The sequence below is a fragment of the Malus sylvestris genome, chromosome 17, assembly GCF_916048215.2.
Source record: "Malus sylvestris chromosome 17, drMalSylv7.2, whole genome shotgun sequence".
NCBI lineage: Eukaryota > Viridiplantae > Streptophyta > Magnoliopsida > Rosales > Rosaceae > Malus > Malus sylvestris.
Window position 1 is genome coordinate 9555448 of NC_062276.1, and position 12846 is coordinate 9568293.

A 12846-nucleotide genomic window follows, 5' to 3' on the forward strand; every position below is an offset into this window, starting at 1 on the left:
GTTGATAATATAGTCAAAATTACCTAACCTATGATATAATTGTACTAGCCGTTGTCATTATAACTACAATTAATATACGTTATAATATGTGGGAAATATATAACACCATGTTGGAATATGAAGGTCGCTACAAAAAAAACTCCCGACGTACATCCAATTTTTATTTTTAGACACCCACCATTAAATTTACATACTTCTCTGGACAACCATGTAAAATTTTAATATTCCTAAATCATCCCACTTAAAAATAGAGAAAAAAAAATTGGCACAACCACTCAAACCCCCTCCCAAACCTTTTCTTCTTCTGCCTATCCTCATTCTTATCCAAGAACAGCAAATCCCATTCTCCACCCAACCCAGAGCCCATCTCCCTCACCAATCTTATCCAAATTGATGGCAAAAGCTATGAAGATCCATTGCAATAAGAAGTTGGAGAAAAACACCCATTTGCGGATCTGAGATGATTGAGAGAGCAATAGAGCATGGAATTGGCTGGGATAGAGTTAGCTAGGGATTTTAATGGTAGAGGGGCAGCGAAAGGTTTCTTATCAGCAAAGGTCAAACATTTTGCCCTTCCCTTTGAAAGGGAATATTTTTGCTCACTATCAGTAAGCCATGGTGATGTTCACCATCATATTTATCATCATTGGATAAATTTAAATTTCAAGATATGTGTAGTGTATTACAAATCTCAAAAGTTAAACTCATTCAAAGAAAAGAACTCAAGCCCGTACTCGGCTTGGCAAAAAATTACAAATAAAATATAAATGGAATTGTCAAGAATGGGATTTGAACCCATGCCCTTTCGGACCAGTACCTGAAACTGGCGCCTTAGACCAACTCGGCCATCTTGACATTATTGATTAATTTTCGAGTATATAAAATATAACATTCATAAAAAAACAACTACTCCAGTGAACGCCAACTTCTCTCCCTTAACAAAAGATATTTTCCCAGCCAATGACTAGGTAAAACATTTAAATAATCTTACTCATATTCAATTGTTATCATAACAACTTGTCGTGAGTTTGCCTAGTGAATCCATGAGCCAAACTTTTCGTATTAAAATGAGGCTCCATAGAGAGGCGAGAGTCAAACTCTTATCATGAGCATTCAAAATATCTGGAGGCAAACGTTCTATAAATTCAACTTATATCACTTTCAAATAGAAGTTTGGGTATCCAGCATTGTTGGCCGCCCATTAGCTTTTCGTATCATTGTTTGGTGGTGTAGAATTTGCATCTTGAATAGTTACCGCAGGCAGTAAAAAGTTGAAAGAGATAGATCACAAATTCAAATGGTCTTAGTAGTAAAAACTAGAAGGTCTAAAAGGCAATAAAAAGGTGGCAGTTGCCAATCCTCCTCTTTCTTCCTTTTTCTGCTTTCAACTTTTTGGCTCCTAATATTCGAGAGATAAAAAGCAAAAAGGAAGCAAATGAGAGTGGAAGGAAGAAATGTTGGTCTCTCTTTTGTACAAGATCTTCTCTTTCCTTTTTTATCACTTCCAAAGATTTTCAAACTTAAATGATGGCTTACTTTGCCTGATCGGTAACCACCAAGACATTCTTCCTTGGTGGAGAGAAGGAGAGCAACTTAGATGTATACATCACCTTCGTAGGTTCGTAGCGTTCCGATTCAATAACTTAATGTCATGTAGAGCAACTTAGATGGATTCATTTCATGTTATTACGACGTTCCAGTCCAATACCATAATCGCTTGTAGAAAAACTTAGATGAATTTGGTACACGCCATGGTGCACTTGGTCCATCTAAAAGGTTTAATTTTCTACTCATTGTTTTTTAGCCTAACTACATTTTCTCCTTAGGTTTAGCGACCGAAGACGTACTTGACGTTTCTGGGCACTTGGTTATGAAAACCTACTTGACGTAGGTTTTTTGACGTATGTCTTCAAAAAGTGGTCACGGAGTTTCAATTTTCTACCAATGCGCCTTGAGAATACGAGATTGTATCAACTCATAAGAATTGAAGACATCTTTGATGTTTTTGGGTTGACATGGAAGCCACATTCGCACCAAACAGATACAAATAATAGACCTAAACTCCACAATCAATGGTTTAACGTCCCACGACAAGTAATCATACAATTCCATCTCGATGGTGCAGGTGTGACTTCTACATCCGCCCAAAAACGAATCTCGCATTTACCACATCATCAATTAAACAGAGGATCAAACAGTCAAAGCAAAGTAAAGAACCAAAAACATTAAACATAACCACATACCAAAATAAAACTTGACAATTGCTGCATACCAAGTCCTCAAAGTGTAAGAATCAGAATATGGGATGGCTTATTACTAACTGGGTAAACCCTTAAACGTTTCACACTAACAAATCAACAGTAATTTCAGGTACAAAAAGAAAATAACAGAATAATGGAAGAAAAAAAATGAATAAAAAAAAAAAGCATTCGCTGAGCATAACCAATTGCCAGAGATGTTACAGATGAAAACTCTAGGAAAGAAAAAGAATATATATATCAGTCTATCTTTTCTGTTTTTTTTTTTTTTTTTTTTTTCGTTTTCGCGTTTTGGGTATCGTCGCCTCACCGGAGATGCATGATACACGTCTGACTATATCCCGCAATCTGATTTTACATCTCACTCAAAAGACCGAAAGAAAAAACCTAAAATCGGTAACTCAAAACTCAAAGCATTAACACAAAATCCATCTTAACTTGTTCTATCTCTCTACTTTTACTTCTGCAAACAGGGCACTCCAGTTAGCTCTTCTTACTAACCAAATTTCTTTTACTGACATATATAAACGAGGGCGGTGTGCAAAATTCACAATTCACCTGCTTCGCCAGATTATCTTCACCTACAATGTCGTGATATCAGAAACGAACGATGGATCCTAGGCAGCGATTCCTGAAAGAAAACAGGTGGAAAGAGGATTTTAAGCATCAGGAATTGGTAGAGTTTTCAGTTATATATACATATTTGTATTTCCGACAAGTTATCATCTATTCATCTATCTGAGAACAAGATATAGCATAAAGGTTAATGTGTTTTGTTACCAACAGGTTCAATTGACGATGACGAATTCATGGAAATCACTTTGCACTCAGGTATTGATTACAAAAGCTAAACTAGAAAGTTTCCCAACAGAGAGCTTATGCGAACAACATGTTTCACCTTTTAGAATTGTTGCAACATTCCATTTTAACAAGCAATATGCCACCGTTATAATCTAAATAGTGATCGTTCAAAGGTGGCAAGACTTATAACAATCTGACCATCAAATATGAAGAGACAATATGGATCACGAAATGAGATTCCAATGATTCATTAAATTTCCTATCCCCCTCTTTTTCTGTTAGTTGTTAAGTATCTTTGACAAATGCATCCAGAGACAGAAAACCGTACAGATTGCCAAATTATATCTTCCCTCTCCACTTCAGAACCCTACTTAGTGCTTTGGATTTCTTAAATTAACAAACTCAGAAAGGTTATGTAAAGGTCGAGAGAAAATAAATATTATATTTTCAGTTCAAAAATATATATATTTTTTCAGAGAGAATCATATTTTAACCAGAGACTCAAAAAACTTAATTTTAGACTTCTTTAGATTTCTACATTTCTCTCAGTATCTTCCTTGATTGAATTAAAAAAATAACAGGCATAAAACTCGGACAACTGTTAAGCAGTATACTTAAGAACGAACTGCCTTGAAGATGAAACTATGAAAACAAAGCCACTTTTCACGTAAATATATTCTAGATGAGAGAATAAAGGAATCAACTTAATTTGTGAAAAGCACATACTGGATCTCTGGAAGGACAACGTCAAGAGCTTCATAAAACAAGAAGGATCTACTTTATATTTCAACCATTAAGGGAATGTGATTGCACAATCTATAGTCTAAAAGAAAAAAATGATTCATATACTTTTCTTTTCTATGACCCATAACACATGCGCCAACAGATAAGATGAGAGAGCTCATTCAAAAATCTAGAATGGCCAATAAACAAGAAACAACGTTAAATTCATCCACAAAAAACATGAAAGCAAACAAACACAAGAGAAATTGATGAAAGCTGCCTAACCTTCTTATCAGAAACAAAAGAGCAGAAGTTTCTTTGGAATCACATAAGCAGAAGTTTCTTTGGAATCACATAAGCAAGAAGCGAAACTGATGAAACGCCCTACCAACACTATAATACAAAATGGCTGATTGTCTCATCAACCCTGAACAGTCAATACCCATTTGGGACAATTGTCTCCCTAATTCCCAAGAGGTCAATGGTCGTATCTAGTTAAGTAGCGAAGAAGCTCATTGTCCAGCTACAACTTCTACCAACACCAAACAAAAGCCAACTAAAATTGTTTCACCAGTAACCCCAACATTGAAAGCCTTTTGCTTTTATCTCAAAGTCCCAGTTTTTCTATTCCTCAACTGAACCCGCATAAAAGCTAATAAGCCTAGGACTCCAAAGCAATACACTCAATACAAATAGCTGGCTTCAAAAGAGTCTTTAAAGATGATGTGATATAGGAAAGTAAAAGTTGCATCTCTGTGGTAACAAATTTATCAGCCAGTATCAACTATCAAGGCTATAAATGAAGAATTGCGTGGAAAATAATCTAGAGGACTAAACAAGAAGCAAAGAACCACAGAGGTACATAGTGTAACAATCACAAGGTAGCAATGTGGTGTCATGTGAGCAGCCATTAGGGAACAATGTAACCAACAGGATAAAGGACTTCATAAGTTCAGCTTGATGAACTGGGATGAGTGTAACAATCAGATAAGAAATATCATGTTTCACTGGATCTATTGAATTACTAACTAGACCAGTCACAAAACTCAATACGCAGCGCAACCAGGAGCTTAACAAGAGCTTTTCCTATTCCTATTTTTTTTCAATAACATAGACCATAACACAGAAAACCTACAAATTTAGGATCAAATCCTGGGTTTGACTGTCCCTAAATAAATTACGATAAAGTTCCCTATCTTCCAAAAAAAATTAAAACTACAAAACATACCAAGAAAATAGATGAAAAACAGAAGTTGCATAAGATATTAATTAAGTGGCACTAACCTGTGTTTGACTGTCTCTTATTAACACTATAACCACCAACATAACCAGGAGAACTCATAGCTGAAACATCAGAAGCTGTGCCGCCAAGCCCATAACCAAAAGGAACAGACCCATCTTGCTCGGAATTTGATGATCTCCAAGTAGGGTCTCCATAAACTGAATTACTACTGTAAAGGTCAGCCAAGGACCCATCGAAACCACCACCATTTGATGCAGCAAATGAAGATGTAGGGGCCACACTTGCACCACTGTTTCTTCCATACCCTCCAGTTCCCAGACCGTAACTGTTATCCCCAACTCCATAACCAAGGTTCCTGCTATTGTTAGAAACATTATTTCCTCCGCCTTGAGCCGGCATTACTGAAGAAGGCCAATTAGCTCCAGTATTTCCAAATGTACTTCCTCCAATGGTCCCACTTCCTGATCTGATGTAAGCATTAGAATTTGTGGAGTTAAGACCACCACCCCCATCCCCCCACAAGTTTCGAGTCACTGAGCTGAAAAATGAAGATGTGTTTCCTCCATTACCGCCATCATACCCAATGGGATTGCTAAACCTATTTGAATTATTGATATAATAAGGACTCAATCCACCCCGTCCATAGTTCATATTATTATTATTATTATTATTATTATAATTTGCATTCCCTCCAAAACCTGGGCTCAACCCTGGCTCATAATTCATACCCATTCCATAACCAGAACCAAATGGAGGAAATCCACTACGACCACCAGCAACTGGACTGAATCTACCAAGTCCATAGCCTCCACCTGCATTTGGAGTATACCCCTGAGTGTAGCCATTAAGGAAGCTATTGACCCTACTCAGACCGTAGTTGTATCCACCAATAGGGCTGCGACTAGGGCCAGGCGATAACTCTTTGGGAACTGCACGCTTGACCTCAACCATCTTCCCGTTCAGTTCATGAAATGTCTTAAGCAAAACCTTGTCCACTGCCTCTTCTGAATCATAAGTGATGAATCCAAAGCCTCTCGGTCTCTGGGTGTTGTGATCATACATCACCACAACATCTGTGATTGTCCCAAACTGCTCAAAGTACTTCTTGAAGTCACTCTCTGTGACAGTGGATGCTAAACCTCCAACGAAAATTTTTCTTGTGCGGCCTGGACCTGGAGAACCATGGATGCTGCCACTGCTTCTTCCCAATATGTTTTGGTCATCCCTTGGAACAGCCCTTTTGGCCTCAACCTGAGAATAGATAACACATCGGTAAAAATGAAGATGAAATGATACAAGCATTACAAATTAATTGATCAGCTCAGAATAATACAGCAATGCATTAACAAAACTGACAGAAGGAAAGATAAAAGAATGAGAAGCATGATTTACTGTTGCTGAATTTGAAATTTAGTTGAACACAGAACCACAGTAAAAATGAATTCCTGCAATTACAATTTCAGATCCGTAACTCCTATAAGAAAATGACTTTTCCTTTACATTTTGAGTGATTCAAAACTAAAAGCATAATGCTACATGATGAAACACAGTGAAAATAAGAATGTAACCAAAGGCTAAAACTGGTTTAAACCAAAAGGAAGTAGTTTGCTTACCATCCTTCCATCAATGTTGTGCTTCTCCATTATGACGCTGTCCGCAACCGCTGGGTCAGAAAATACTACAAAACCGAAACCACGAGCACGGCCTGTGGTCCGATCTTTCATGATCACTGCTTCTACCACCTCCCCAAAACTACTGAAATACTCTTTTAGACGCTCTTCATTTGTATCCCAAGATATGCCGCCAATAAACAACTTACCACTATCGGATTGCATTTTTTCCTACAAGCCAAAAGTACTACATCAACTCAAGCTTTGAGAAAATCCACAAATGCAAATCACACTATCCACCTCAAAGCAAAAACACGAACTTTATCGAAATTTCAAACCCAATTGGAAAATGAAGGATTCAACGGATGATCCAATAGAATTCTATTTTAAAAACAGAAGCTAAAGGTATTCCAGCAGAATGAGATGCAAGCAATTATCTAATCCAATCTCACAGCAACACCAGCAGCTCAAATAAAAATCTCTCCTTTATCCACAATAAACACCAACCTAATCGAAACCAAATGCGGATTAATATAAACAACAATCCAAAGTAGAAAGATCAGTACCTTGCTATGAAATATTGCAAAAGCGCAGATTGTAATCCGATTCGGAAACAAGTAATCCCGGATTCAATTCAGAAACGACCGATCCTGCACCGATCAAATACTGAACCGCAATTTAGAACACCTGGAAGAAAACCCAACAGAAAATATCAATCAGAAAAAATCAGCTGGATCCAAATCCACATCCCCAATTCAGAAAAAAAGATCAAAAATCAAAAACCCAAATCAGATTATCATCATACCCACCGATTAAACAAAAACCCAGATGCCAAACCTTGAAGAAAACTAAGATCTGAGAGGAGGCACTCTAGGAATAAGAACAGAGGGCATGTTCAACCTCCTCTCTATATATGCCCCCTCCAACCTTTGTATTTGTCCTTTCAATGGTGGTATTTGATTACCAAATACAAATTTAGTTACCAAACAGATGGGTGAGAGATTAAAAAAATGTATATTTCTAGAGAGAGAAACAGAGGCTGTAGAGAGAGAAAGATAAGGTGCTTGGAGGGTCTGGTGAGGAATATATAGCCTCTCTGTAAATTGCGATGATGAAGATTTTCACCTTCTTTTTCTATTTTTTTAACTTTTTTTTAGGCTTTTTTCCTGAATTTCTGACTGCAAAATTTGAAAATTTGAGAAATGGGTAGTAAGAAATTTACCCAAAAAACAAAATTTAATCAGAAATAAAGTCGTGGAGATTTGGTAATGAAGAATGTCTGATCTGATAGTACAAAGAGAAGAGGATCACTTTGTGGCTTTGTCCCTCCCGTTCATTCCTTTTATACTTAATGGGAAAACACCTCCATTGTAAGGTTTCACACATAACCTGCGCCGTGCCGTATGAAATTTAAACCCACATCGAAGTGGGCCCAACGCCATACTAGCCGTTGATTTTGATGACTTTTGCTTGATCTACTTTGATCTTCATTTTGTTTTCTAATTTACATACTTTACCATTTTATTTTCTTTTCTTTTCTTTTCTTTTCTTATGGTAAATTTTAGGCTTTTTTCTTTTCTTTTCTTTTTTCTCTAGAGTTGTGATTCATATTAAGCATATGAGTTTTGAGTGCCACTAAAACCAAGAAAAAAATTTGAGTGTATTTTATTATTACTTAACTTACTTTTTTTATCCACCGTAAAAGGAAAAACGACAGTGTGTAATAAACATCTCATCTTTTAGAAACATCGTTGAGATCTGACGCTCTAACTCGTCTAACTCAAATTGCCTTTTGCTTTCTTGAATCTACTTTATTTGGTGTTTAGGCATCGTATTCTCTATGCCAATACAATGTCAGAGTTTTTGTTCTCACATGATCTTTGTGTGACATGAGATTTAGCGATCCTATTGATTTTGCAATCTTGCAGTTTCAGGTGAACTAGGCTTTCAATGAAAGGTTTGAAGTCTTCTTATTGCTTCGTAGTTAGTCATGTAATATTTTTCATAACTCGTTTGTAAAAACCTTTTTAAAATTGACCTGTTTATGAATATCTCTGTAACGTCATTTATTTAGCGAATGACATATCCTACATTTTTCAAAAGTGAATGTGGTATACTTCACTCGTCTAAACACTATTCACTAAATAGAGAAATTCTAAGGGTTTTGATTCCCTCCCTTGTAAAAATTAATAATAAAAATAATAAAAATAAAAATTAAAAAAAAAAACTGTGGCAAAGAAAAATACTTGTGTTTATTTTACTTTTCAAATACTAATTTTAAACTAATCCATGCAAAATTAAACTTGTAATGCAAATTGACATTTTTAAACATTTTATAGCCTTTTTTTTACTACACATTGGTAACAAAGTAATTTCCCCTTCGTGCAATCAAGATACTACTGTGAACACGGAAAATTCCTGAAACGAAAGAGACAAGAACAACGTGCACAAACAAATATTTGTATTTTGATGATTTTGGGTTACAATCTCTTTTAACTTGATCCTCTGATTCGATCTCCGTAAGGTGTTGATTTATGGATATTTTGTTGATCCAAGGGCCGTGGAGGCTTGATTTTGGATGAACTGTTGGAAGTTTCTTCAAGGGTCGTGGGCTTGATCTTTGAAGGTGGATTTGAGCGAATCTTCAAGGAGCCGTTGAGGCTTGATCTTTAGGATGAGTGTTTCTTCAAAGGCCGTTGAGGCTTGATCTTGAATAACGGTGATGAACAGATCTTCAAGGGCTTTTGGGCTTGATCTTGAAGAGCAGTGATGAACAGATCTTCAAGGGCTTTTGGGCTTAATCTTGAAGAACGGTTGGATGTGTGTGGATTTGTCGACGTTGTTGATCCAAAGGGTCGTTGGGGCTTGATCTTGGATGAACGGATGATGAACGATGGTGCTTTCTTCAAGGGCCGTCGGGGCTTGATCTTGAATTGGTGGATGATTGTTGATCCAAAGGGCCGTTGGAGCTTGATCTTGGAAGAACGATGAACGAAGAACGAAGAGCACTTTCTTCAAGGGCCGTCGGGGCTTGATCTTGAATTGGTGATTGTTAATCCAAGGGTCGTCAGGGCTTGATCTTGGAAGAACGATGAACGAGAAACGAAGAACACTTTCTTCAAGGGCCGTCGGTGCTTGATCTTGAATTGGTGGATGATTGTTGATCCAAAATGCCGTTGGGGCTTGATCTTGGAAGAACGATGAACGAAGAGCACTTTCTTCAAGGGCCGTCGGGGCTTGATCTTGAATTGGTGATTGTTAATCCAAGGGCCGTCGGGGCTTGATCTTGGAAGAACGATGAACGAGGAACGAAGAACGCTTTCTTGATTCTTCGGGAACCTGGATGCTTGAGAGCTTCGGAGTTTCAGAGCTTCAGAGCTTCAAGAATTTTGCCTAATGATTTTTTGGTTCCTTTAAATGAATGAATTAGCCTTCTATTTATAGAAATTTCCAAGGCCTAATTTTGAATATAATATTCCAGATGAAATAAGTCGTTTCTGCCAGGTGTTGACACGTGTCCTGTTTGATGACTTTTCCAACTTATTTTGATTTTTTGTTTAGACACACGCTACGTGTAAAATTTATGTAATACATGAGCGTTGAAACTTTGATTTATCGGTTAACATTTATTTACCGAATTTTCGATGTCTACAACTACATGAGGCGTTAGAGTACTCTTAACTCTTAGATAAAATGGTACACCAAAACATAGCACGTTGCTACAAGAATGCATCCATAAAAGTTTGAACTCTTGATTGAAAATTTCAAATGTTTGCTCGCTTAATTTCTACTAAAATTTTTACAATTTTTATGTAAGATGTTTATAAGGGAAAGTACTTGGAAAACCCAAATATTATATGAAACAAATAGTTGATGACTTGAAATTTGGCCACGAATGGATTTGCCTTTTGTAATAGGATAGTGTTATTCGCATATTCATTTTTACTTTTTACATATCTCTCTTAATTTTTTTATTGTCAGATTGAACAGATTGAAGACGATCAATGACATTATATAAGGATGTGTGAAAGATAAAATTAGTGTGTGAATAACACTATTCTAGTAATATAAGGCGATTAGAAGTTGCTACAAAATGCTTGCAGCTGATTGATGCGATTGGAGAGGCGTTTGTCAGTTGGAGGCGTGAAAGCTTGCACATCCAGTTGGTTCCTTGTAGCAGAGGCGGTGGAAGAAGAAGATTAGGGTTTCTTTTGTACTTTTGGGCTTTTTTTTTGTTTAACTTTGTTGGCCCCTTTGTGCTTGTACTTAGTTGGATTTGGGCTTTGGTTTGGGGTCCAATTTTGCTTCGTGTTAATCTTGTGACTGGGCCTCTTGGGTATTTGTTTTTTGTACTTTATGGTTGTTGCCCTTAAATATTATTTCCAGTTTACCAAAGAAAAAAAAAAAAACGAGTTCAAACAGAACCACCACCCATGTATTTCTTTAAGCAATATATTTGAAGAGAAGAATTTTATACTAAAGCAACCAATTAAAATGTATTTAACTATTGAGTTTTGCCAAACATTAATTTTGCCAAAAAAATTACAAGTCAAACATTAATATAAAATTTAGCTATAATGTGTACATTTAATATAATTATTATCATTTCAACGGCTAGATCATGAGATTGTGTTAAATACATATATCCAGTGAATTATATATGACCGTCAAGTAATAATTATATATTTAATATAATTTTTAATGCATCGATATATTTATCCTAAAGAATAAAAATATATATCATTAAATAATAGTACTAAGTGACAAATGTTTGAACACTTCGAATCAAAACATAAGAATAATAGTTCACGATCACAACTTAAAACGAAACCACGACATGTCTAAATGGTTTGTCAATCAAAACGAGAAATATGACCACCTTTATTTACCATTTGTTAATAATAATAAAAAAAAAACATTGTTTTTTCTTCTTTTTATCATGGGAACATTCAATTGTGAACCACGATTATCCATCATTTTCAGGCTTAGAGGAGGTTGAGAATTGCACTTTACCAGTGGCCATGATCAAGTAGATTCGCTAAACCACTTGTAGTGGTTAATAAAAGAACATTATTGACAATTACAAATTTACCATCTAACTCCCTTTCTAAGAAAAAAGGACTTAAAAAAATTATTATTGAAGGGGAAGAGGGTTTGAAACTATTATAATGATTAAAGGAAGGTGAAACTTTCGAACCTGGGATGCATGGATATAGAAACTTAACCCGTAGAATATTAGACCACATGTTCTCCTTCTAAGAAAAAAGGATTGTAATGTAATATCCTTTAAAGTTGCAGCAAGTAAAAAGGACTTCGTAATCTTTATGAATGAATGGTAATACCTATTGGTTAATCGCTTTGGCAACATTAAAGCAATTGCATAATGTAACCAACCTAGTTGCAGTGGTGGATTTAGGAATTGTTTATTGGATGAGCGAGGTATAAGTTCTTGTTGGCGGGAGGGGCTTAGGCTAAGGCTTAAAATAGTTCCGTTGTCATTTGGTCTTAACTCTTGTTAAACTACTCATACAACAAGAGGCAAGACCAAATAACAACCAAACAATTTTAAGATACCCTTGCAAATTAAGGACCAGAAACATATAGTAAAGTTTGCAACCCTTGTACTCATAATTCTCACCAACTGAAATTAATTAGGAAGAAAACATGACAACAAAACGAATGATATATTGGGATGATACGGCTCTTCTCATTGGGATGTTTACCAACTCCAACTGACTTAAGATTTTATTTATGAATCAATGATTCAATAGTTAGTGACATATGTTACTCTACCGATTTGCATGCCTATGGCGCCATATTCACACTGCATTTACGGTATATTTATTTATTTTAACAAACGATATTATCTACACTAAGGAGATGGATGTAGTTTTGGCGAGAATCAAACCTAAGACCTCTCAATTACAAGTGAAGATGAATACCATTAGACTGTTGTACTAAGTGGTCACACTACATTTATGTTAATAAGCAAAGTTTAACTCGAAAATTACCCAATTTTATAAGAGTGGTGCAATCCACACGCCTTTTTTTTTTAATCTCTCACACTCCGGTCAATTTCAACTGTCGGATTGAATGAATTGAAAAAAATTAAAAGACAAACTTAACAAGAGATGTGTGCATAAGATGTAAAAATGGATGTGTCATGTGTGGACAGCATTGCCCTTTCATAAATAGATAAAGTAACCTCAAG

At 36.0% G+C, this 12846-nt stretch overlaps 1 protein-coding gene and 1 non-coding gene across 4 annotated transcripts; both read right to left on the reverse strand.

Annotated features, from left to right (window-relative positions):
* Positions 1-774: 774 nt before the first annotated feature.
* On the reverse strand, positions 775-855 carry TRNAL-CAG (transfer RNA leucine (anticodon CAG)). Its single transcript has one exon. It is a non-coding gene; the product is annotated as a tRNA-Leu (tRNA).
* A 1430-nt stretch (positions 856-2285) lies between these two features.
* LOC126611274 (heterogeneous nuclear ribonucleoprotein 1-like) lies at positions 2286-7932 on the reverse strand. Of its 3 annotated transcripts, none has more exons than XM_050279486.1 (5): positions 7473-7932; positions 7202-7322; positions 6639-6866; positions 5067-6276; positions 2286-2889 (listed from the first exon to the last, which is right to left on the reverse strand). In XM_050279486.1, the coding sequence occupies exons 3-5, from the start codon at positions 6858-6860 to the stop codon at positions 2876-2878; spliced, it is 1446 nt and encodes a 481-aa protein (XP_050135443.1). In that variant the 5' UTR covers positions 6861-6866; positions 7202-7322; positions 7473-7932; the 3' UTR covers positions 2286-2875. The 3 variants fall into 3 exon arrangements, with proteins under 3 accessions (XP_050135443.1, XP_050135442.1, XP_050135444.1); XM_050279485.1 differs by having other exon boundaries at positions 7445-7932; XM_050279487.1 differs by having other exon boundaries at positions 7441-7932.
* Between the last annotated feature and the right edge of the window lie 4914 nt (positions 7933-12846).